Genomic DNA, 23,808 nt, shown 5'->3' with positions numbered 1-23,808 from the left:
CAACAGAAAGAGCAGTTTAGCATGGTCCATCTTTGTATTTCAAGCCAAGGTTTCTCTGTATGATAGCCCTGGCTGTCCTGGAACTCACTTGGTAGACCAGGCTGGCCTTGAACTCAGAGCTCCACCTGCCTCTGCCTCCTGAGTGCTGTGATTAAAGGCGTGTCCCATCACTGCCAGGCTTTGGTCTACCCATCCTGATTTCTCTTCATAAGTGACAAGGCATGACTCAAAATCATAAGCTATTGAATAAAGACAAGGTTCAAAGGCAGGATATACCAGAGGATAGGTCCTGTATTATAGGCTCCAGTAGTGCTTGAGTGCAGAACAGGTCTGCTAAATACCAGTTGCACGCAGGGACTGTGGGATAAGTCCTGAGAGAGGAAGTCTGTACCAGCAGCAATCGTGACAGTCAGAAGAGACTCTTAGATCCCAAGCACAGAGAAGCTACTGCTTACACTAAGTCACATACATAGGCCATGTCCTTCTTACTACAATAGGTGAAACATAGCAGTGTTTTGGCCAGTCATAGCCACACAACTTAGGGAGCTGTTGAGCTCCGAGCCCTCCTGTTTCTCTGTGAAATTCGAGAGTCAACTAAAACATAAAAGAGGTTGAATATAGCTAAGTAGTCAAGAATGTTCTTACTCTAAAACTTCCACTTCCCTTTCTCTTTGAACACCAATAGCTTGTGATACTAGGCCCCCATTTTGGAGAAGTAGATATAAGTAGCTTTCACCTAAATATTTTGGTTTCCACCCTTGTACACTGACATATCCTGTTATTCACTTTTATAATATTCCAGCACCTATCTTACGTAGTCACTGTCCTTAAGGGCAGGGTAAGCTAAGCACGCCGCTGCACACACATGTGTAACCTCAGCACCCCAGAGGCACAGGTACAAAGAGCTCAAGCGCCAGTTCATGGCCAGCCTGGGCTATAGTTTGCCTTGGTTAGTTTTGGGCAACTTAACAGCTTTGAATCACCTGGGAAGAGGAGCCTCAATTGAGAAAATGCCTTCACCACAAGACCTCACAAGAAGTCTGCAGGGCATTTTCTTGTGTGAGGACCACTGTGGGTACTGGCGCCCTGAAGATGGTCTTGGGTTACACAACAGAACAGGTTGAGCAAGCATTGAGAACAAGCCATAAGCAGTGTTCCTCATGGTCTAACTCTGCCCTAACTTCCTTCCATGATGGGCTGTGAGCTGTCAGATAAAAACAAACAAAAGCCCCTTTCCTCCCCACGTTCCCTTTGGTCATAGTCTGCACCATGGCAATAAAGCCAACCTCGAAGCTCAGGAACGGGAGAAAGCACGGGGGAGGGTGAACAGGAAGGGAGCATCGGGGGAGCATCGGACAGAACGGAGAGCAGGCAGGAAGGACAGGCAGCTACGGGATCAGATTCCTGATGGTCAGGACAGTAGGGAAGCCCATGGGTTCCAAGACTGGCGAGCTTGTGGTCGGTCATTTCAAGCTCAATCTTGATGACTGTGGCCTTATAAACATCCTGATGATGTTATCTGGCAGTAAGTCAGACGAGATGCATTTACAAAGTAAGTATATCAAAGATCAGAAATTCAAACGTAAATTTACGTATGCTGCGAAGTAACTGCATTGTGGTTTATTTACAAATGAGAGCAAAGCAACAGTGAGCAGTGTTTCAAAAGCCGAGGAAAGGCAACATTAACAGGACGATATACACTGGAGAAGGGCACGGTGGCTCAGAAAAGCCAGACCAAAAAAAAAAAACAAAAAAACAAAAAAACAAAAAAAAAAAAACCCAAAAACCCAAAACCCTCAAAACCAAACAAAAAAAATCCAGGACTAACTACATGGCCTTTATTTCTTCCAGATCAAGGATTTTGGGTATAATCATATAAAGATGAAGAATCAAGTTTTGCAACCTAAAAATATTTACTTCTTAAATCTATATTAACTTTAGTAAACTATACAAAACAGATAAGGAGACACACATGTACATTTATAGAACTGCACATCAGTCAGGCCAGATCCTGCAGAGGGAGTTCCCAGCATGACCTCATTCTCTGTGAGGACACAGAGCAGTCCTTGTTTGGACATACACCATCTTCTCCTCATGAGCCGCTCCTCAACCTTGATGGTTCCCTTCTACGCGTGTATGTCTAGTTGTCTGCTTCTCAGAGCAGACGTTTACCTAAAGAGGGTAAAACAATTAGTTAGCTCCTCTTGTTAAATTGGATTTCTCCCTCCCCCTTCCCCCGCCCCTCCCCCCTGGCATGTGCACATTTATCAGCACAAACTTCCTGAGGGGTAGAGACAGTGAAGAGAGCTGGCCATGAAGCCACGGAGGTCTGGAGGAAAGGACGGCAGATAAACAAAAAACAAATCTTTTCTCAACTGATATTTTAATAATAAAGTCAATAAACCTCCAAGAAGTAAGATGTATCTTTCTAAATAGTAAAATATGCAACTTCTAAAGAGATGGCTCAGCAGCTAAGAACATTTCCTACTCTTGCAGAGGGCAGGAGTTAGATTCTAAGCATCCAGCTTGGGTGGCTCACAACTGCTGGCAACTACAGGTCCAGGAGGATCTGACTTTTTCTGACCTCCGTGGGCACCCATACTTACAAGCAGATACATACACACACATATACATAAGTAAAAAAAAAAATCATAAAAAAATGCCACTTGCAGGAGAGCCAGTGTCCTGTGCTGGTCTCCTCCCTGCGCCCCTCTAGCCCCAACATACACAGTGCATTTATGTATATGTAAACAAAACACTCATATACATATAAACACAAACAAACAGTCAGTCAGTGGAGGCAGAAGACACTTTTATCCCGGTACTCGGGAGGCACAGGCAGGCAAAGCTCTTAGTTCGAGGCCAACCTGGTTTAGGGATGAACAGAAAAATTCAGTCTTGAAAAGCCCCTCACCAAAAAATGCTTTTCTAAACAAAATATTCCTAAGGAGGCAAAATAATTTCAGATTTTAACTTACCTTCCTCATCCACCGGCCATTGGAGGAGGGCTGGGGCCACGAAGGTGACTGATCCGACCCATTCTTCGTGGAGGGTTTCCTGGTGGCCTAATCAAAGAAGTTATCACCAGCTTCAGCTGGTCCTCTCTTTTTTGAGAGTGTCTTGCTATGTAGCCTTGCCTAGCCTGAATTTTTATACAATCCAGGCCTTGAACTGAGATTCTGTCTGCTTCTGCATCCTCAGAGCTGGTTTTGAAGGTGTGCACTACATGTGTGGCCAATTGGTTCCTTTATTAAGCCTTCAACTACAGCTTGTTCAATAAACACAGGAAAATGAGCACGGTAGCCTACAACGGTTATCTCAGCACTTGGGAGACCAAGGAAGAAAGATTATCAGAGGTTTAAGGTCAGCCTAGGATATGTAACCAGGACCAAGCCAACAGTACGGCAAAGCAAACCCTATCTCAAAAAAACGAAACAACGCACACAACCCTAAGAGTCTTAAGCCGGCAACTACCATGCAGGTTAGCAAGTGAAAAGGAAGGAAGCAGGTGGAGCCGGTTTATTGCAGACGAAAGGGAGACCATAGTTAGAAGCAGAGGCATCTGGGAGTGTCCAGACTGAGCTGGGCCGTGTGAGGACAGGGGAGTGGAGTGAGAAGCCACTGACCAAGAGGGGCAGCCTGGACCAAGAAGGTAAAGGGTAGAGCAGAAGGCTAAGTAACCAGCATGGCTGGATCACATGCCACTCAGGGGGTGGGAGGTATGCTAGCCAGGCCCTGTAACAAGTATGGGACTGAAGGCTGCAGGGAGAACCGCGCCAGTGTCTGCTTTGATTGTTAGAGTACCTCAGTTAGCCATTGTTTCAGGTTTGAGACCCAGCAGTTGGTGAGGTGGGATATTAACTGAGACCTCCATCGTCAGAGCGGCCCACAGGGCACGCTTATGGTGCACTTTGATAGCTGACTGCTATAGCCCACTGTAGGTGGTGCCACTCCTCAGGCTGTATTAAAACGGTGGCTGAGCAAGCCAGGCGAAGCAAGACAGAAGCAGCCACTCTCCACGGTCTCTGTTTCAGTGCGTGCTTCAACTGCCCTAGGTATGGACCGTAACAAAACTTTCCCTGCCCAAGTAGCTCGTGGTCAGCTGCGTCACGGCAGCAGAGGGCTCAAACTCTAAGTGGGACCACACATTCAAACACGCTGTGTGCCCTGCAGCTCCTCCTTCAAACCTAAGCTCAGCCAGGTGCCGCTTCTCACCGGAACCGGCCATGGCAGCTGGAAGCCCAGACTACACTGAAGTCTCTGGATTTGAATGCTTCCCATTAGTGTTCAGCCTCTAATTTAGCTTTCCCATGGTAAAATTAAAATTAAAATTTTAAATTTAAAAATTTTAAAGTTCTAGTTTGTTTATTGGGAGAAGCAATTTGGCTTTTACTTTATAGCAACTTGTGAATTTTGTGAAATGAGATTTTCTTTGAATTTCTACAAGTCTAACTCTAAAATCTAATCTAAATCTAAAACAGCACAATGAAGACACAAAGGAGACACGTCAGTAGGAAAGGCTCTCTCTCCATACCCTCTTCCGTCATCGTATCTGGAATCAGAGGAGCCCCCGTAGCCTCTTCTTTTCTTCACATCTTGCTGAAGCAGAGTTTTGAAACTGAAACAAGGGGCGGAAAACAAGAGGTCTCACTTCTGACCTTTATTAAGCATATTTCTCACTATGGTTCTCGCTATGTCTGCAAGGGGTGACTAACCCAACTTATTAGCTTAAGTCTACACTTCCTGATGCCAGCTGGACAAACTTAGCATAAGCATGTGTCCAAACAGGGTGTGCCACATTCTATACCAAAGCCACCTGTCCCCATATTTCTCCTCTGATAGTGACTCCTGTAGACATCGTGAAACCAGAGTCCTCCTTGGTTTCATTCTTTCTGTTAGGTTTCAACAAAATCTATTTTTACAGTATCATACAGCCATCACCCCCCCCACACACACACACACACTAACTTATTCTGGTTTTAACAGTATCTTACATTCACCAGACCTGCAATTCCTTTGCCTATAGCCTACCTGACATCCTTTCAGAGGGAATAAAGGAGGGTATGATAGTCAGAGGTACGGAGCTTCTCAATGTCAGAAAATGCCATTTTCTTTCTTTTTCCTTTTTTCCCCCTAAGACTAGGTCTTACTATGTGTGACGCCCGGCTGGCCTTGACTCCCACCTGACTGTGAACTCTGAATGCTGGGATTAACACTATTCTTAGCCAAGTTCTCTAACTTCTTAGATGGAGGTGTTAACTAAGGCAAAACAGCAAACAATAGAGATTAGGTAAAATTCGTAAAAGTAGTTAAACTTTGCACTGGTAACTTTTAAGTTAGGGTTTGTCCCTCCTTAGGTAACTTCCTCTAATGTCCACTTTTCACAATGACACTCATTTTACCCTCCCTTGCAATATGAAGACTGATATGCTGAATCTAATGTACTGATATACTAAATTATACGGACTATGAAAACTGGTATTACTAACATCATACTTGCCTTAGTTTAGGGTTACTACTGCTGTGATGAATACCATGACCAAAAAGCAAGCTGTCGAGGAAAGGGTTTATTTGGCTTACAGTTCCACAATCATGGCCATCACTGATGGATGTCAGGACAAGAACTCAAGTAGAACCTGGAGGCAGCGGCCGAGGCCAATGGAGGGTGCTGCTTACTGGCTTTTCCCCCATGGCTTGCTCAGCTTGTTTTCTTGTAGAACCCAGGGGTTTCTCCACCCACAATGGGCTAGGACCTCCCACATTAACCAGTAATTAAGAAAATGCCGTACAGGCCTGCCTCTAGCCTGATCTTATGGAGGCCTTTTCTCAATTGAGGTTCCCCTTTCAGATGACTCTAACACGTGTCAGGTTGACATAAAACTAGCCCCACACTCAATGAAAGGAGGAGTAGCCTTCCCCATCTACTCATAGCTTTCTAAACAGGAGAAATTCAAATATTTACTCAACTCGGGATAAGACCTGCTAGTGACTGACTGGTAGTTTAGGTAACACAGCGTGTGAAAGTCAAACACCACCATTACCATTCATTTAATAAAGAACTGCTTAAATGACTGAAAAGTCTACATTTTTTCTATTACTGACTTCTAACCCTTCATTAAGAGTTCACAACCAGGAGCGGTAGCACATTCTTATACTTTCAATGTGTAGGAGGCCAAGGCAGGCTGACTAGAGTGAATTCTAGGCCAACTTAGCCTCTCTGTGACACTAAATCAGCTGGCACTTGGTCGCAAAAGCCAAAACCCAGAGAGTGTTTTGACACGAGAATGGACGGGTTGGCTAGAAGCTGACATGGCTATCATAACGAGTTAGGCACAGTCAAGCTTACTAATTTAATACCATATTTATAATCATAAAAACTCTTAATTTTCCTTCGTAAAGCTATTTAAACAATCACAACTGGAAGGAGCTTCAGCTTTTATGTGCAGTGGGCCCTGCCGATGCTCACAGAGACTCGGAGCTGGTCAACGTGCAGGGTCAGGGTCTATGCCATCAGCGGGCACATCTCTGTCACACACTTCCTCCCAAAAGCTCAGGGAACAGCATAGAAAAGGGGAGAAAAGATTGTAGGAACCAGAAGTCAGGGAGAACTGGGACCTTACTGTCTCTTAAACATGCGACACTCATTAATTCTTTGAAGCTATGGGTGCCTCTAGCTAGTAAACCACAGAGTGTGGATGTAGAGGGGCCACACAGTAAACCACAGAGTGTGGATCTAGAGGGGCCGCACAAGCCCCTCCTCCTAACTATGAGCTACTGACAGCTGATGATTGCTGCTGGGAGGGAAAGGCAGTTTTCTTTAGGGGTGTGGTAGGGAGACAATGTTCTGGGGGATGGCCCTACACCCAAATGGCCAGTAGTAATTACACTTAGTGGATCATAAAAAAATGAGAGGCCAGGATATGAAGTTAGGAGGGGTAGTGAGCAACATGGGGGGGAAGTGGGGAGAGAGGGATGAGTATGATCAAGATACGTTGCACACACATATGAAATTCTCCAAGATAACCAACCGACATAATATCATGTAATTCCACCAGCTTAAGTATAAATGCGATTAACTTTCATACTTACAAAAAAACCACAAATTCTGCTATTCCCCAGAAGAAATCTGTTATGAAAGACAATCTCCAGGGGGACTGATTCCGGCTGTCTAACACCTGACCTACAGAATTAAAAAGAAAAAATTGAGTAAATGCCACAAGTCCACAACTTGGCGTTGCATTTCATCACTGGAGCGACAGCCAGTCAGCTCAGTTTGAAGTCGTTCGCTATTTCAAAACCAGCCGACATCAAAATCCACGGGGAGTGATGTCAAACTCTGAGATCTCCAGTTCACTCCTTCGTTGAACGCCTACTTTCCGTATGTAATGCTCGGAGGTGAAATTCTAGGCCACTCTTTTCCATCTCCTTCTCACTGGTGAAATGCACACTGAACACTTTAGCGGCAAGATGGACGCAGCAGAACGTGCATCATTTTTGAGTGCAGAGCTGTGTGCGCGCACTCCACATCTCCACTGCCTACCCAAAGCTTCTGTCTTCCCCAGCTGATATCCCATCCGTTCTCTCTAGACTTCCTGCTACTTCTTCCCTGTAACCCCTGGCAACCAACAAACTACTTTTTTAAAAACATTTTTTATTGATTATTTAACGTATATGAGTACACTGTAGCTGTCTTCAGACACACCAGAAGAGGGCATCAGACCCCATTACAGATGGTTGTGAGCCATGTGGTTGCTGAGAATTGAACTCGGGACCTTTGGAAGAGCAGCCAGTGCTCTTAACCACTGAGCCATCTCTCCAGCCGCCATCCCCACCCCACCCCCCACTCTTTTTTTTTTTTTTTTTTTTTTTTTTTTTTTTTTTTTTTTCGGGCTGGGGACCGAACCCAGGACCTTGCGCTTCCTAGGCAAGCGCTCTACCACTGAGCCAAATCCCCAACCCCCACCCCCCACTTTTTAAAAAAGATTTATTTATTTATAACAAACTACCTCTTGCCTCTGTAAATTACTACAAAATCTTAGAAAAGAAATCAAACCATTTCTAAGTATGTTTCAATAAGTGAACCATATAGGTTCTTTGTATAAGGATTTTTATCAAAATAATTGATTTTAAAGGTCTGTTTATCTAAATAACTTTTATTTTAAACAGACAAGAGACTTTGCAGGTGGAAAAAAAATTCTTTAAACACTTATAAGAAGATAGATACTGCCACATGTGTTGATGTGCACCCCTGATTGCAATACAGGCAGGGGTAGGCAGATCTCAAGTTCCAGGCCAGCCAGGGCTACCTCAAAAGAGAACAGCAGAGGCGATGCGGGCAGCTCACCAAACATCTTGGTCTTCCTCAAAAATGCGTGAATAGATGGGTCCCTATGTTCATAGTGGCATGATTCATAACAGAAAACTGAAATGTCCTTTGACAGGTGGATGGGAGCCAAGGGTGGGAGGGGCTCTAAATGTATACCACTGAACACCGGCCAATCTTTTTAAAGAGAAGAAATTCTGATAGGCCATCGTGTGACAAAGCACTAAGCTATGCTAAATGAAGCAAGCTGTTCACAAAGCCATCAGTTATCCCTTCTCGAGTCTAAAGAAGTGAATGCATACCCACCATTCTCCAGGACCCTTTGCACTCTCTCTCCTAAGTCCTAAAGGCAGAGAGTGATAACATCCCATGTCCCCAGAGGGTGAAAAGATGCTTGAATAAAGTTGCATCTGTCAACTACAAATTTTTGTTTTGAAAAAAGTCCTCACATGACACAGTATGCAGCATTTATACTCTATATTATTATTTAATAATGCACAGATAATAAAATAAATAATAAAATAAAATTAAAATGCAAAAACAATAAAATCTGCAAGCCCTTGAAACTTTAGATGAAATGCTGATGCTTCTTTTAATGCCCATCAAACCACCTATCCCAAAGCCTTGTAATCAGGAGGTGACATTCTGAAGCCAAGAAATTCAAAGTTCATCATCTAAAAGACTTCTAACTAACTGCCTTACTCTCGGGTGAATCAGATACAACCACGCCTCCTTCCAGGGGCCCAAGACAGACTTGTAGAAATGCACCAAGGGTTTTCCCCGCAGTCACGCAGGTGGGCAGAAGGTTCTGGCACTGATACGACCTTCTCCTGCAGTATTTTTTTCTTTCCCAGTAATTGGAGACTTGCTAACCAAGTTCTTTTCAGTTGGGATAAAGCCTTGGGTTTAGGACTAGCTGCACTCTTCAGGGAGAAAAATCTGTCGGAACTTTTTGTATTGCCTGGTGTGGTGATGCTCCCTTTTAATCCCGGTACTCCGAAGACAGAGGCAGGAGGATCTCTGGGAGTTAGTGGCCAGCTTAATGTACACAGTGAGTCACGGGACAGACAAAAATACAAAGTGAGACCCTGTCTCCAATTTTTTTTTTTTTCATATTCCTGCTAGTTCTGTCTCACCATCACCACCATCGTTATTGAACGCATTTGGGGAGGCAGCATAGTAGGTGACACTGGAGCCAATCTGAGTTCAATCTAACCGAAGTTACACACTGCCTTTGTGATCTTAAGCGTGCCAGTCGATCTATCTGCGCCTCAGTCTGATCCGAAAGACAGGGATAGAAACATACCATCTGAATAGAACAGTTACAAAGACGAAAGCGATGCTAAGCAAAGAACGCTGTTATAGTGGCCCAAACAAAAGCGCGTTGTGCACCGGCTTGGCATCTGTCATTACCGGGTAAGGATACCCGCACCCGGGACCACTAACGCAAACCCACAACGGAAATTCGCTGTACCCGGAGGCTTCAGGGACCTGCGATTGCCACCCGGGCCACCCAGCAGCTCCTTCTGGGACGCGCCTCAGGTCCCACCACCTTCGCTGCCTACTCCTTCAGGCCATTGACGTGGGGGAGGCCGCCCGAAGCTCCGGACCCGGCGACAGAGGACAGAAGCGGCCCAGGGTAAGGCTCTCACTCACCATTCGAGATGTAAACCATCTTTCCTCCGGTTGCCCGCTTCCTAGCGACAGAGAAGACCGGACGCCCTGATGTTGCCGTACCTCCCCTCCCGCCCCGCCCTTACGTCACAGGCCTCTAATAAACCGAAGACAGGCTAGAGGTGGGTCGAGCCCATTGGCTGCTGGGAGACAACGCCTGACTGGATGTCCCGCCCACTCACACAATTAACTTCCGCTGGCGTGGACGCTGAGTCAGGAGACCGGATATGACGTTTGAAGCGACATTGATGAGGGAGGCTTTCTTTTTCTAACTTGTTTCCGTTTTGACTGAGTCTTTGCAGCCACTGCACTACTGACCGGAAGTCGCTTTCTAGTTGGTAGCTAACGCGCAGGGTTTGGGTCTGAGGTGACTTGTAGAGCTTTGATGGCGATACATTCCTCAACTTTCCAGATGTGTTGCTGTCTCATGGGGTGGAAAGGAGACGCCCTGAGGCAATGGCTGGTACATGAAGAACTGTGTAACCCTGGCTGTAACTAGCTCTGTGGAGTAGGCTGGTCTTGAACTCAGAGATCCCCCTGGCTCTTGCCCCCCCCCCCCAAGTGCTGGGACTAAAGGTATAACCACCCCCCCAGCTAAGAAGTGGCATTTTTTAAAACTCTAGAGACGCAACTAGGAAAAATAAAATAAATTTCAGAAGGGCGGCATTGTCTGCCAGCATTGTAGAAGTGACATATGCAGTAGGAAGCAGGGCTTGTGCAATCAGTAAATTTGAAGGAAAATCCTTGCTGCTCCAGCTCCGATATTTTCTGTGCTAGAAGCACGACAGTCTCTGTCAACAGGCCTTTGTACTTAGCTGTTCTTTCTACTATAGAGAGCCAATGTCCTTTCTTTTTCTTTTTAAGTTCTCAAACTCTGTGCCATTTTTTGGAAGAACTCTATCCCCTTTCCTTAAAAGGAATATAAATAAAATTTGGAACTAATGCTTTAACAATGTTAAGACGGTATTTTAACAGAGCAGGGTGGCACATGCCTTTAATCCCAGTGCTTGTGAAGAGAAGGCAGGTCAGTCTTTGTGAGTTCAGCCTGGTCCTCTTACATTTGGGGAGTTCCAGGACAGCCAGGACTACACAGAGAGACCTGTCTAAAACAAAGGTACATTAAGTGAGATGAGGTGGCATATGCTTGTACATTAATGAGCATGGCCTGGGCTCCGTGTGTCCTGGAAAAATCACTTCCTTTCAAAACAACATGTATCTCAAAATCTGTCAGATCTGGGTATTAAAATATAGTGTGTGTGTGTGTGTGTGTGTGTGTGTGTGTGTGTGTGTGTGCGTGTGTGTTTGGGGGAGGGAAAGGGAGGAATGAGTGTGTGGAGTCAGTACAGAAAGGGAGAGTTGGGTGTTTTCCACCTTATTTTTTGAGATCTTGTCTTCAGTAGACATGGAACTGTCCTAATTGGCTGGACTGACTAGGGATCTTTGGTCATCTGCCTGTCTCATCCTCCAGAACTAGGTCTGAGATGTGTACAGCCACTGCTGGCTTTTACATGAATGCTGGGGAATCTAAATTCAGGCCCTCATGTCTGTGTGTAGCAACACTTTACCCCATAGGAGCTCTCTTCTTAACCTGGGTTTGTGACTTTTCTCAAGGGCCTTTCTAGTCCTGAGCTAAACCATGAAACCGTTTCTCACTTTGTTCTGTTCTATCATTTCCTTCTGACTGATAATACTTTTGTCAGACTTAAGCAGTTTTCTAAAGTACAACAAGAATGATTTATTTATTTATTTAAAAAGTCTTCGTTTAGCTTAAAACCTTTTAGACACTAAAATGTAGTGATCTCCTATTACTCCTACAGACTTTTCAGTATCTACTGATATACCCTGACCTGTTCACTTCATGGCCCCTTTAGTTCCCTGCTGCACATTCCCACCCAAACCACACTCTGGCAATAATTCTCTTTAGAGTTTTGTGAGCACCCTAAGTTTTTTCATTTTCCCCAAATGTGCACATAACTTTTCTTCCCGAAACACTTTAACTGACTCATTGCCCGTTCACCAGTCCTTCACCCTTTAGCTGTCAGCCTGAGTGTCAACATTTCAGAGTGTCTGTTCTTGGTTATTCATTTCTGGTCATTTTATTCATAGTCCTTATAACAATAGCGAATTATTGACCTGATTATTTAGTGTTGTCATTCTTCCCAAATAAACTGGTGTGTGCCCCTGTACAAGGTGTGGTGGTGCATACTTGCAATTCAAGCGTTTTGGAAGGCTTGGGCTGGGGTCCTGTGGGTTGAGGCCAGTCTGAGTTACGTAACAAGTTCCCAACCAGGTGATGTTACAGAGTGAGACCTTGTCTCAACAAACAGCTCCAGCGGCCACACAAGGAAGGGAGCAAACCCTGGATCTCAGGACCAGCTCCTTCCTTTTCATTCCTCAGTTTAGATTTTATTCCTAACTCTTATTGCAGTGGTTTCCCTAGCCTCCTGAGTTCTAACCCATGTTACTTCCTGCTGCCAGTTCAATGCAGCCTCACCAGTTTCCTGCTCATTAGCTTTCCTAGCCACCACCTGCCACATAACGCCCTAGTGGACTGTGGAAGGTCTCTTTGATACCACTTAGTTATTCTCTCTGACATCTAGTTCCTCAATAGACCCTTGTTTTCCTGAATTCTTGCTTATGTTATTTCTCCTGAGGAGAATGTTCCTTACCCGTCAAAACTTTAATCCAGGGCTGGAGAGATAGCTCAGCGTTTAAAACACTGCTCTTCCTGTGTTCAGTTCCTGTAAGTTTTCCCTCAACTTGCAAAGCTGTTCACAATTCCTCACTTACATAAAGCAAAACAAGTCTTGCTTTGAAGAGTTGGTTAAACTTAATTCTCTGTTTCAGTGTGTCTGGGCATTTGGTCTGTATACATGTCTGTGTGTCGCTTGCAAAGTTAGTGTCCATGGAGGCCAGGAAGGGCATCAGAACCCCTGGAACTGGAGTTAACAAACGTTCGTGAGCTGCCACATGGGTGCTGGGACCTGAACTCTGGCCATCTGAAAGAGCAATGTGAAACTACCTGAAAACCAGAAAATAAATAACCGAAACACTTCATTAAAGTAACTTTATCCTTTTACATCTTGATATGATTATTAGAGAAATTTAAATTAACTTATGTGACTCACATTTAGTACGTTGCTACTAGGCATAATTGCTGTAATATAAAAGCATTATTGGACGAGCACAGAAAAGGTGAAATAGAATAGGCTATCAAGACCAATTATTAGATATGGGTTTATTTATTGTTTATTTACTTAAAGCCCTGCTTATACTGCCTATTTGCCAACCATGACTTTTCCTGGAGAATTAGCTGAAACAACTCTTGTTTATCCTAACAACATGCTCACTGCCATGTTTACTTCTGTAAGATGTTGCTTGCTTGTTCATCTTACCCTGTGGTTTTAGAGTATAAAATGAGAACACAAACTAGACCCAATATGGCCCCTTTCAAGAACTATCCTTGCTCCCATCCACTGGTGACATCTCTCTTCATGTTCATTGGGGACAGAGTGCTTATTCTAGAAAGAGTCCCACAACAAAGGCACTCAGTAAATATTTGTTGAATGGATGAATGAGTGTATATTCTATGCATATTTATTGATTCAATTATCACCAAACTAGTCATGTTTATGCAACACTTGCCTGTGCCAGACAGTGTTCTGGATGTTTTTCATGTATTTATTTAAATATCAATGCTAATGTCTTAGGGTTTAATTGCCGTGAAGAGACACCATGACCATGACAACTCTTATAAAGGAGTACATTTAATTGGGGCTGGCTTACCGTTTCAGAGGCTTAGTCTATTGTCATCATGACAGGAAGCATGGCAGCATCCAGGCAGACATGGTGCTGGAGAGCCAAGAGTTGTACATCTTGATTCAAAGGCAACAGAAGGAGGCTTGGTGCCACACTGCGGGGAGCTTGAGCATAGGAGGCCTCAAAGCCAGCCCCCACGGTGACACACTGTCACAGCTACTCCAACAAGGCCACAGTTGCTAGCAGTGCCACCTCCTATAGCCAAGCGTTCAAACACTTGAGTCTGTAAAGGGCCATACCTATTCAAACCACCATAGTTAATAAGTGGGTTCTCTCCTTATTCTCATTTTACAGATAAGTAAACCAAGTCCTAAAGAGCTCATGCAGCATGCCCAGGATGCTTAGGGTGAATTCTCTCTGTCCTGTGGTTTGTGCTCTTGACTCTCCACACAAGAGGAGGTGTTACACCACGGCAGAGCCAACCATTGTACTCTCCATGTAGAAAGGTGTATTTTCTCTAGAAACTACCTGGTCGTATCTCAGTTTTCTCAAAGTTGCAGAACAGCTGTTCAGTTTTTCTCTTCTAGACACCCTGGGAAAATCCTTTTGAGTGTCTCTTAAGTGGATTACCTCCTTATCCCTACAGCAATCCCTTGTCTGGGGAGGTCATTGAGAATGTAGCTAGAGCAGGCAAGTTCACTACCCAGCACCCACATCAGGTGGCCCTAACCACCTATAAGAGCAGCTCCAAGAGATCCGATGCCCTGTTCTGACCTTTCTGTCACCCCAACACCATAGTATTTCCATTCACAAAATAAAGAAAATAATCCTAAAATATCTAGCCTTAACTTTTTTGTTTCTGTGGTGGTTCATATGGGTAGTCAATTTGACAGGATTTAGAATCACCATGGATACAAATCTCCAGGATTATTAAATTTGTGTTTGTTGGCTGGGAAGACCCACCCTAAATGTGGGCAGTGCCACTCCATGGGCTGGAGTCCCAGACTGAATAAAAGCAGAAAGCGAGCTGAGCACAGGTATTTATCTCTTCTTGACTGAGGAAGCAGTGAATGCGGGTCCAGCTGCCTGAGGTGGAGCCCCTCACTGTGATAGGTGGGGTCCTGGAAACGTCAGTCAAATAAGGTCGCCCTTCAGCTTTAGTCACAACAGTGAGGAACAAGTAACTAATACAAGCTCCGTTACTGAAAGAGAAGTGACTACTCCAGTGGTGCTTAGTAACCGTTCACACCCATGTGTAGCTGTCCCAATGACCAACGCAAACCTAATAGTGATGAATGGAATGCACTGGTCTCAAGCTTCACGGTAAGACCACCAGAGATGTATTGATGCCTCTCAGGGGGCACTAGTTACTGTTGTATCAAGTGTAGTGGCCCTCTTGCTCCGGGTCCCCATGTCTGGTCCTGGTTCTGAGGGTCCCTCCCCACGCTCTTCCCTTGCTGGGGCCTGAGGAAGGGTGGGGTAAAGGGATGCTGGATGAGAGCTCAAAGGAGATCTCTGAGTGAGGGGCCATGGGAACCAGGGCCATGGTGGGGCAGTGTAAGGGGGTGTAAGATCCATCAGCAGCAGATCCGCTGTGGAGGGGTCCTGGAGGCTGTTCTTACAGACTTGTTGGTCTCTACTGGGTTCTTCTCCTTCATGGCTAGGACCTGAGAGAGTCTTTGAGACAAAAAAGCTTTTATCCAAGAAGGTGGTTGGCGGTTCTCCTCTAGATCCTTCCAGGTAACTATATGGGGCACTTGGTCTGAGTACCCAAGGGATCCTGGCCTAAAGACTCTTTCCTCTACTGCTTTGATCACCTGCAAGTCGAAGGTCCCTGTGGGTGGCCATCCTACTCTGAAGGTGGGCCATTCGGAGGAGCAGAGGATATCTAACCTGCCCTTCTTTATTACTACTGACAAGTTTTCTCCTCTTTCCCCAACTTCCCTCCAGTGGTTAACTAGGATGTTTAACAGGGTAGATTCAGTCTGTCCCATGTCCAAAAATAGCATCAGTCACAGTCCAAGTCCAAGAACACAGAGAAAGACAACCAACACACAGACAGTTTCACCCCTGCCATAGGTGCAGAGCAAGACTCACTCGATCGGCTCCTGCAGATACTGAAGTCCAAAAGCAAAGAGAAAGACAATCAACACAGACAACTTGCTCCTCTCAGGGGCACAGAAACAAGGTAGCCAGGCAACCCTCCAGCTTACACTGGAATCGAGTCCAACAGGATCCAAAAGGTGCAGAGTACTCCCGACTCCCTCCAGACCAGACCAGACCAGACCAGACCAGACCAGAGGCTCTCTAAGCCTTACGGATGCTCACAAGCAAACCAAAAGCAAGACACAGATACAGACAACTGCAGTACCTGACATCAAGCTGGAGCTATTCCTCACTGTTCATCGAGACCTCATGGGGGGGGGTCTGGTTTCCTGGCCAACGCACCAAATGTAAGGCTCAAAGTGAGTCTTAACTACCAGGAAGACCGCCCAAGTGAGAAGTGAGAACAGAGTTCAGTGCAAAAGCAAGAGGTTTATTTTTCTGGCACATGAGGGTTGGCCTTCAATCATCCCCTCATGGCAAGTGACCAGGAGGTGACCCCAAATGGCCATAACAAGCAGTTTTTATACTTTTTAAAGGTACAGGTTGCATCAGCAAAGCTATAGTTTAAACTTATTGGCTAAGCATATTGACCTTTGAATCTATTGTCTAGCAAGCATATGACGTGTATTCGAACTCTTATCCAGGACCAGAGGGTCAGGTGACTGTCACTATGGGGTGGGCTTGGGGACCCTACTCCTAGCACCTCCTAGGATGCTGAGTCTGTTCCTGGCTTCCTTTGGGTGAAGATGTAGAACTCAGCTCCCCCTGCACCATGCCTGCCTGGATGCTGCAATGCTGCCATGCTCCCACCTTGTTGATAATGGACTGAACCTCTGAACCTGTAAGGCAGCCCCAATTAAATGTTCTTTATTAAACTTGAATTGACCATAGTGTCTGTTCACAGCAATAAAACCCTAACTAAGACAAGAGCCCCGTGGCAGAGTTAGGGGAATGATTGAAGGAGCTGAAGGGAATAACAACCCCATAGGAAGACCAACAGTGTCAACTCACCTGTACCCCTGGGAGCTCCCAAAGACTAAGCCACCAACCAAAGATACATGGGCTGGTCTATGGCTCCTGGCATATCTGTAGCAGAGGACTGCCTTGTCTAGCCTCAGTGGGAAAGGCTGGGCCTAAGCTTGTAGAGACTTGATGCCCGGGGGAAGGGGGATGTGAGGGTGGGGCGAGGTGGGGTTGGGTGGGTGTTGGAGTAACTTCTCAGAGGCAAAGGGGAGGGAGGATGGGCTGAACAACTCTTGGAGGGTTGGCTGGGAAGGGGGCAACATTTGAAATGTAAACAAATAAAACATTTAAAAAGGAAGATGGGAAGAATGTTTTCTTTGCCAGGACACAGTGTACCCTCAAAACTGTGAGCCCCAGCTAACCTCTCACCCCCAGTGTGGCTTCTGTTGGGTATTTTGTTACAGCTACAGAATTAGTAACTTTTACCCAAGGTCGAAGATGGGTCTCAACTTCAGAAAACCGTCCTTCACAATTACGAGTAATCTATTTCTTTTGCTGTAGAACTCTCCCTTGGTTCGGATGGGAAGCAAGAAACCGAAATTGAAACTGGAGTCTGGCAACTGAAGAAGTGTTGCTTGATAGCTTTTCATTTTTCTTGAATGTATTTAGGTACTTTTAGTGGCACCCCATCTTTCGTGTTCAGACTGAGATATTTCACCCCCGCGGCCATATGTGCTAAACAGTGGAGAAGCAAATGACTCGTTAGGAGCCTCCTTGCATCCTGACCTGTTTGGTCTCTTTCAGTCCTCCGCCATTTTGCCCTCTCTACAGGGGAGGGGCAGGTGCAGGACACGCAGAAGAGTCTGGTGTGCAAGACAGGAGCAGTGCTCAGGCTCCCGCTCTAGAGAGGCGACAGGACAAACACTTCACACTGGGATCTTGTAGGCTGAGTAGTAACTTAGGAATTGATCTGGGGTTGTTTTACACGGGGAAGCCACCCAGAATATGCTTCTCTCTTGTCCTCCTAATCAGGTCACTGTTCTTAGAAACATAAAATTCCAAAGAAGTCACGCTGCCTCACGTGTTTCACTATCATGTTCATATCTTTAACTCAGCATTTTCAATTTTAGAGTTTAGTTTAAAGAGACAATGGGGAACATTTGTGTGCAAGGTTCTGGTTCTGTCTGAGACAATAAAAAGGAAGCTCATTACAGAGTAGGGGATAAAATTTTGGAATACAATAGCATACTATGAATTAAAATAATGGAAAACCATTCACATTAAGTTAAAGAAAATGAATACACACAATATATGCAGTATGGAGCTGCGAAAGCAGTGTAGAAATATATTCATAGGGTTACACAGAAGCTGTAAGTTTTGTGTGTGTGTTTTTAAAATATTTCCCAATTTTCCACAACATGCATTCCTTTTACAGTTAGAAATAAATAATAATACATTTAGTTGAAAGTTATACTTGCTAGAAACTGAGAGTTCATCTTAATGGTATGACTATTTCTGTAAAATATTTTTTATAACTGCCAAGCTCCCAAGGTTAGGACCCACTGGCTGCCCTTACCCCCAAACACACAGTCACTCACTGGATTCAAAGAGCACCAACTTATCACGAGGCATCATGGGTAAGGGCTTCTGTGGTTGGTCCTCAGCTCTTCTCCCCGTGCCTATCTCCCTAGCATATGCATAAAACCTAAGGATCTGCAAGGGGAGGGGAATCTTGAATCTGAGGAGGCGTTCTACATGGACTATTCCGTGGGCAAGTTTTTTTTTTTTTTTTTTTTTTAACTCAGACCCCTCAAAAGCTTTACGGATGAAGAAACTATTTTTGAAACTAAAGCCTAGTAAAGGAAATGGTTTTCCTCGATTCTCTGAGAGATTTGGAGCTTCTTTAAGGACTCTTCTTATTGCTATGATAATGATCAGAATAGTGTGTGTGTGTGTGTGTGTGAGAGAGAGAGAGAGAGAGAGAGAGAGAGAGAGAGAGAGAGAGAGAGAGAGAGAGTGAGAGAGAGAGAGAGAGAGAGAGAGAGAAAGATTAGGTTATTGCCTTTGCATTTTTAACAAGTTGAAGAATTGTGGAATTCAGGAAAGAGAGCTCCAAAAAGGTTTTGGCACGTTAATTCTTTTGCTCTAAATGTCAGAGATCTATTCGTATATCCCATCTATCTTGCTCTGAATAACTTTCACAGGGTCTTAACTGTGTTCATGTCATTATGCAAGAGAACAGACAGACGATAAGTAGCTTATATTCATGCAGCCCAGATAACGTCTCAGATACTCTTCTAACAGTTTCCATAAGTAGCATTGTACTGAGCAACATGAATCGTAAGTTATGATGGACAATTTCATTTGTGACCCCCTCTACCCCTTTACACTTCGCCGAGCAGGTTCAGTCCTTCCATACTCCTAAAGGAAAACCTGGGCGAGCACCACAGTGCCTTTCTTTTATTTCCTGGGGTGGGGGTGGTCACCTATTTTATGTCAGTTTAATAGTTCGAATATCTAGTATTAAATCAGAGTTAAAACCTCCAATCCCTTAGACAGGATTGGGATGCTTCCCTCTCTGTCTCTGGGTTTTACTTCTTCTCCCGTGGCTGACTCACATTGGCTTTTGGCTCCTCTGGCTGAGGAAGGGAAAACTCAGTGGACATCAGTAGTCCTTACCTCTGATGTTTACAATCCAAGTTTTTGTGTTCTTTTAATTCAGCTTGAGGTGGGTAAAGGGAGGAAAGTCTCTTACTTGCTAAGGATCATATCACAAACAGCATCCTTGATAAGGTCAGAGGATCTCTCCCTAGTTCTGACTTTTGCAAGTGTATATAGCTCCCCCTCCTTCCTGGCAATCTTCCTCCGTCATTTTCTACTCATGTGCTTTTGTCCTGTCAAGCAGCCATCTTGACAGGAATTGCTAATGTCAGTTTTCCCTTTCAGCATTCTGGCAGTGTGAGCCAATTTAATTCTCATTCTTTCTTCTTAGTATCAGAAGCTACCTAGGGCTAGCATGATTTGTTAGCGAGGTATTGGGACCTGGCCAGTAGCCACAGTTTGCCAATTAGCCTGTCGAGGAGAAAAGGTGTGTTGTGTGTGTTTACTTATTTAAGTAGTATTCTATGATAATCTCATATAGCATATTTTGCTCATATTCATCCTCAACTCTTCCCAGCCTTACCTCCTTACTCAGTCAATTTTGTTTTGTTTCTTTAACCTGTCTCTCCAATTTAGAGCTGAGCATTCTGATACTATTATTTTAGAATGTTCATCTGCATTTAATATGTACATTTGCTTGCATGCAGATCTGTGACCTATGTGCATGTCTGGTGTCTCAAGAAGAGGGTGTTAGATGCCCTGGAACTGGAGTTACAGATTCATGGACACTGGGAGTCAAACCCAGGTCCTCTGGGCGCTCAACTACTGAGCCATCTCTCAAGTCACTATTATTTTTATTTGTGTGTGTGTGTATGTATGTATGTGTGTGTGTGTGTGTGTGTGTGTGTGTATGTATACACATATGCATGTACACACCTGTAGGTGTGCTGAACTGTAGGGCAGCAGGCTGTGAAAGGTACCCTGATTCCTGTTTGAGTTAAGTTGAATCCCCAGGGACCCTAAAAGGGAAGGCAGGAGCATTCCCAGTCTCCCAGGAGATCAGGCCCTTCGTAGCTACAGCCCCCCACACAACCACCTGTAGAGAGGTTTGAGACAGATCAGTCACGCTGGGCAACACCCCAATCCCCTCCTCCACAGGTCACTTAGGCTCAAGACAGATCAGTTGTAGAAGCAGGACCATGTCCCAAATATGTAGATGAGGTCTTCCCAAGCTCTCAGGCCAAACCAATAGGAAGTACCTGCTGTCAGACACTGACCCATCCAAAAACTGTACGTAAGAATCGTGTAAAACCCCATAAGAACAACAATACCAACCAACCAGAGCTCCCAGGGACTAACCTTTACCCAAAGACTATACATGGACTGACCCATGGCTCTAGCTGCATAAGTAGCAGAGGATGGCCTTGTTGGGCACCAATGGAAGGAGAAGCCCTTGGTCTTGCCAAGGCTGGACCCCCCAGTGTAGGGGAATGTCAGGGGGAAGTAAGAGGGGTGGAATGGGAGGGGAACACCCTTATAGAAGAAGAGGAGGGGGATGGAATAGGGGCTTATCTCAGAAACTGGGAAATGTAAATAAAAAATCCAATAAAAGAAAAAGAAACAAGGAGTTGGAGATTTAACTCAGTGGTAGAGCGCTTGCCTAGGAAGCACAAGGCCCTGGGTTCGATCCCCAGCTCGAAAAAAAAAAAAAAAAAAAAAAAAAAAAAAAAAAAAAAGAAAAGAATCGTGTTCAGAAGGATTAAAGGTGTGCAGGAATTATTCCATTGCCTGAGAGCTCTGACATAAGAGCTGTAACACCGCTGCTTGGGGGAAAGATCTGCTCTCCCGAAATCACCACCAGAAGTGCCCTTGCACCCCTTTCCCAGCTAATCAGTCTCCTGCTGGCTCAGCCTGGCCCGAGCAACTGAAACAGCAGCGGCAGAAAGGAGAAGGACCAGCAAGGGGGCAATGAAAGCTGTTCCCCCTCCCTGCCTGAGTTCACTTCCCTTTTCCTGAACCCACCACCTAGCTGGGCCAGAGATCTCTGGGAAAAGCCCCAGGTGCACAGCCCCACACTGAACATTTTGATATTTTTCTTTTGTATTTGTGTGTGCACATGGCATGCATGCTCTGATGCATATGTAGAAGTCAGAAGACAACTTCTTAGAGTCTTTCTCTTGTACGTTGGGTTCTGAGGATTGAACTCAGGTTGTCAGACCTTGTGGACAAGTGCTTTTTCCTGTTGAGTAGGAATTACAGCTGTGAGCCATCAAGCCTGGGTAGCAATGGATCCCTTGGACAGAGCAGAGTGGATTCCTGTTCTATTCTGCCTTCTGTTGCTGTAATAAACCACTCTGACCCAAGGGAAAGGGTTTATTTGACTTCTATTCATCATCCAGGGAAGTCAGGGCAGGGGCTCAAAGCCAGAACCTGAATGCAGGACCTGAAGCAGAGTCCAAGAAAGAATCCTGCTTTACTGATTTGCTCCCCTGGCTTACCTAGCTGGTTTTCCTACACAGCCCAGATGCACCTGCCTAGGGATGGTACCGCCCGCAGTGGGCTGGGTCTCCAAATATCAATTAGCAATTAAGAAAATGTTTAGCAGACATAGCCACATGTCAATCTGATCTTTAGTTGAGGTTCCTTTCCAGGTTACTCTAGGTTTGTGTCAAGTCGACAAGTGAAGCTATGACAGTTCATATGGGGAACTATACTGGATATCATAGTTGCATTGTGGAATAAACAGTGGGGTGTGGAAACAGATTGATTCTGGTTCTTGGTGTTTCTATATTTTTCAGCCATAACGTAGTCTTGGTTTTTCTTTATTCCCTTTCTTTTCTCTGTTTCTCCATTTTATCTCATTTTCTTCGTCTTTTCCTCCTTCCTTTTCTCTTTATTATTATTATTATTGTTGTTATTATTATTATTATTATTATTATTTTCTGGACAAGGTCTTTGTGGTAGTTTGAATATGCTTGGCCCATGGGAAATGCTACCTACTATTAGGAGTAGGTGTGGCCTTGTTGGAGGGAGGTGTCACTGTGAGGGTGGGCTTTGAGGTCCAATGCTCATGCTCTGCCCAGTGTGGAGTCTCCTCCTGGGTGCCTTAAGATTAAGATTCAGAACTTTCAGTCCCTTCTCCAGGACTGTATCTGCCTGGATGCTGCCATGCCTCCTGCCATGATAACTGAACCTCTGAAACTGTAAGCCAGCCAAATTAAAATAAATCTATCTACTTCCTATCTATCTGTCTGTCTGTCTATCTATCTATCTATCTATCTATCTATCTATCTATCTATCTTCCTATCTACCTTCCTATCTATCTATCTATCTATCTATCTATCTATCTATCTATCTATCTATCTATCTATCTATCTATCTATTTCTATCTATCTATCTATCTATCATCTATCTATCTATCAATCTATCTATCTATCTATCTATCTATCTATCTATCTATCTATCTATCTACCTTCCTATCTACCTTCCTATCTATCTATCTATCTATCTATCTATCTATCTATCTATCTATCTATCTATCTATCTATCTATTCATCTATCTATTCTATCTATCTATCTATCTATCATCTATCATCTATCTATCTATCAATCTTCTATCTATCTATCTATCTATCTATCTATCTATCTATCTATCTAATTTGAGTTTCTCGAGTCATGATGTCTCTTCACAGCAAATGGAAACCTAAGACAGTCTTGCTACTCAGCTCAGGTTATTCTCAAATTCAGGATGCCCCCCCCCCCATCACGGCCTCCCATGTATTGGGATTACTGGCATGTGCTACCATAGCCAGCTTCTTCTGAGAAATGCATCATGAAATGGTCTTTTTTGATACAATTTTAAATGGAAATTACTAACAGGAATATGGGTTTCTTACAGGAGCAGTAACAACTCAAGAGCAATGATAACCACAAAAAACCCTGGTTGTGTCTTTGAAAAAGTCACATGCCAACACAGGTGACAACTCAGAGTTGCAGCCCTGGGGCTCTCTGCACAGCTTTCATGTGGCTGAGATTGGGAAGGTCTCTTCTTTGCATTTTGGCTGGTCGGGGTCTTGTCTCCTGGAAACTGTTTACTCCTTTTATAAAGCTAGGGAGGGGCTTTGAGAATTGTACTAATTTTCATTTTCTCAAATACCACACATTTGGTGTTTTGTTTACCTCCAAGGTCTCATGAGTTTCCTCCTCTACCCAGGAGGAAACTGCCTTAGAGCACATGCTACATAAATCAAATATTTCAAATGTGTTAAAATGGGCAAAGGAAACAATGTCTACAAGAGTAAAGAGTCTCCATAAATACCAACACTAAGGAAAAGGCAGAAGTTACTTTGTGTTGCTGTGGTGGTGAACACCACTGAATCTAA

At 44.5% G+C, this 23,808-nt stretch overlaps 1 protein-coding gene across 2 annotated transcripts; it reads right to left on the bottom strand.

Moving 5' to 3' along the window:
- Window positions 1–1,816: 1,816 nt before the first annotated feature.
- Selenok (selenoprotein K) lies at window positions 1,817–10,091 on the bottom strand. 2 transcript variants are annotated; one of them, XM_032919197.1, is made up of 5 exons: window positions 9,980–10,091; window positions 7,090–7,180; window positions 4,535–4,618; window positions 2,979–3,065; window positions 1,817–2,172 (listed from the first exon to the last, which is right to left on the bottom strand). In XM_032919197.1, exons 1-4 carry the CDS (start codon window positions 9,996–9,998, stop codon window positions 2,984–2,986), a joined length of 276 nt encoding a protein of 91 aa, XP_032775088.1. In that variant the 5' UTR covers window positions 9,999–10,091; the 3' UTR covers window positions 1,817–2,172; window positions 2,979–2,983. The 2 variants fall into 2 exon arrangements, with proteins under 2 accessions (XP_032775088.1, XP_032775087.1); XM_032919196.1 differs by lacking the exon at window positions 1,817–2,172 and having other exon boundaries at window positions 2,975–3,065.
- Between the last annotated feature and the right edge of the window lie 13,717 nt (window positions 10,092–23,808).

The sequence above is a fragment of the Rattus rattus genome, chromosome 13 (assembly GCF_011064425.1).
Source record: "Rattus rattus isolate New Zealand chromosome 13, Rrattus_CSIRO_v1, whole genome shotgun sequence".
Taxonomy (NCBI): domain Eukaryota; kingdom Metazoa; phylum Chordata; class Mammalia; order Rodentia; family Muridae; genus Rattus; species Rattus rattus.
The sequence above is the reverse complement of the archived record's forward strand: the minus strand, read 5'-3'. Positions and strand labels throughout refer to the sequence as shown.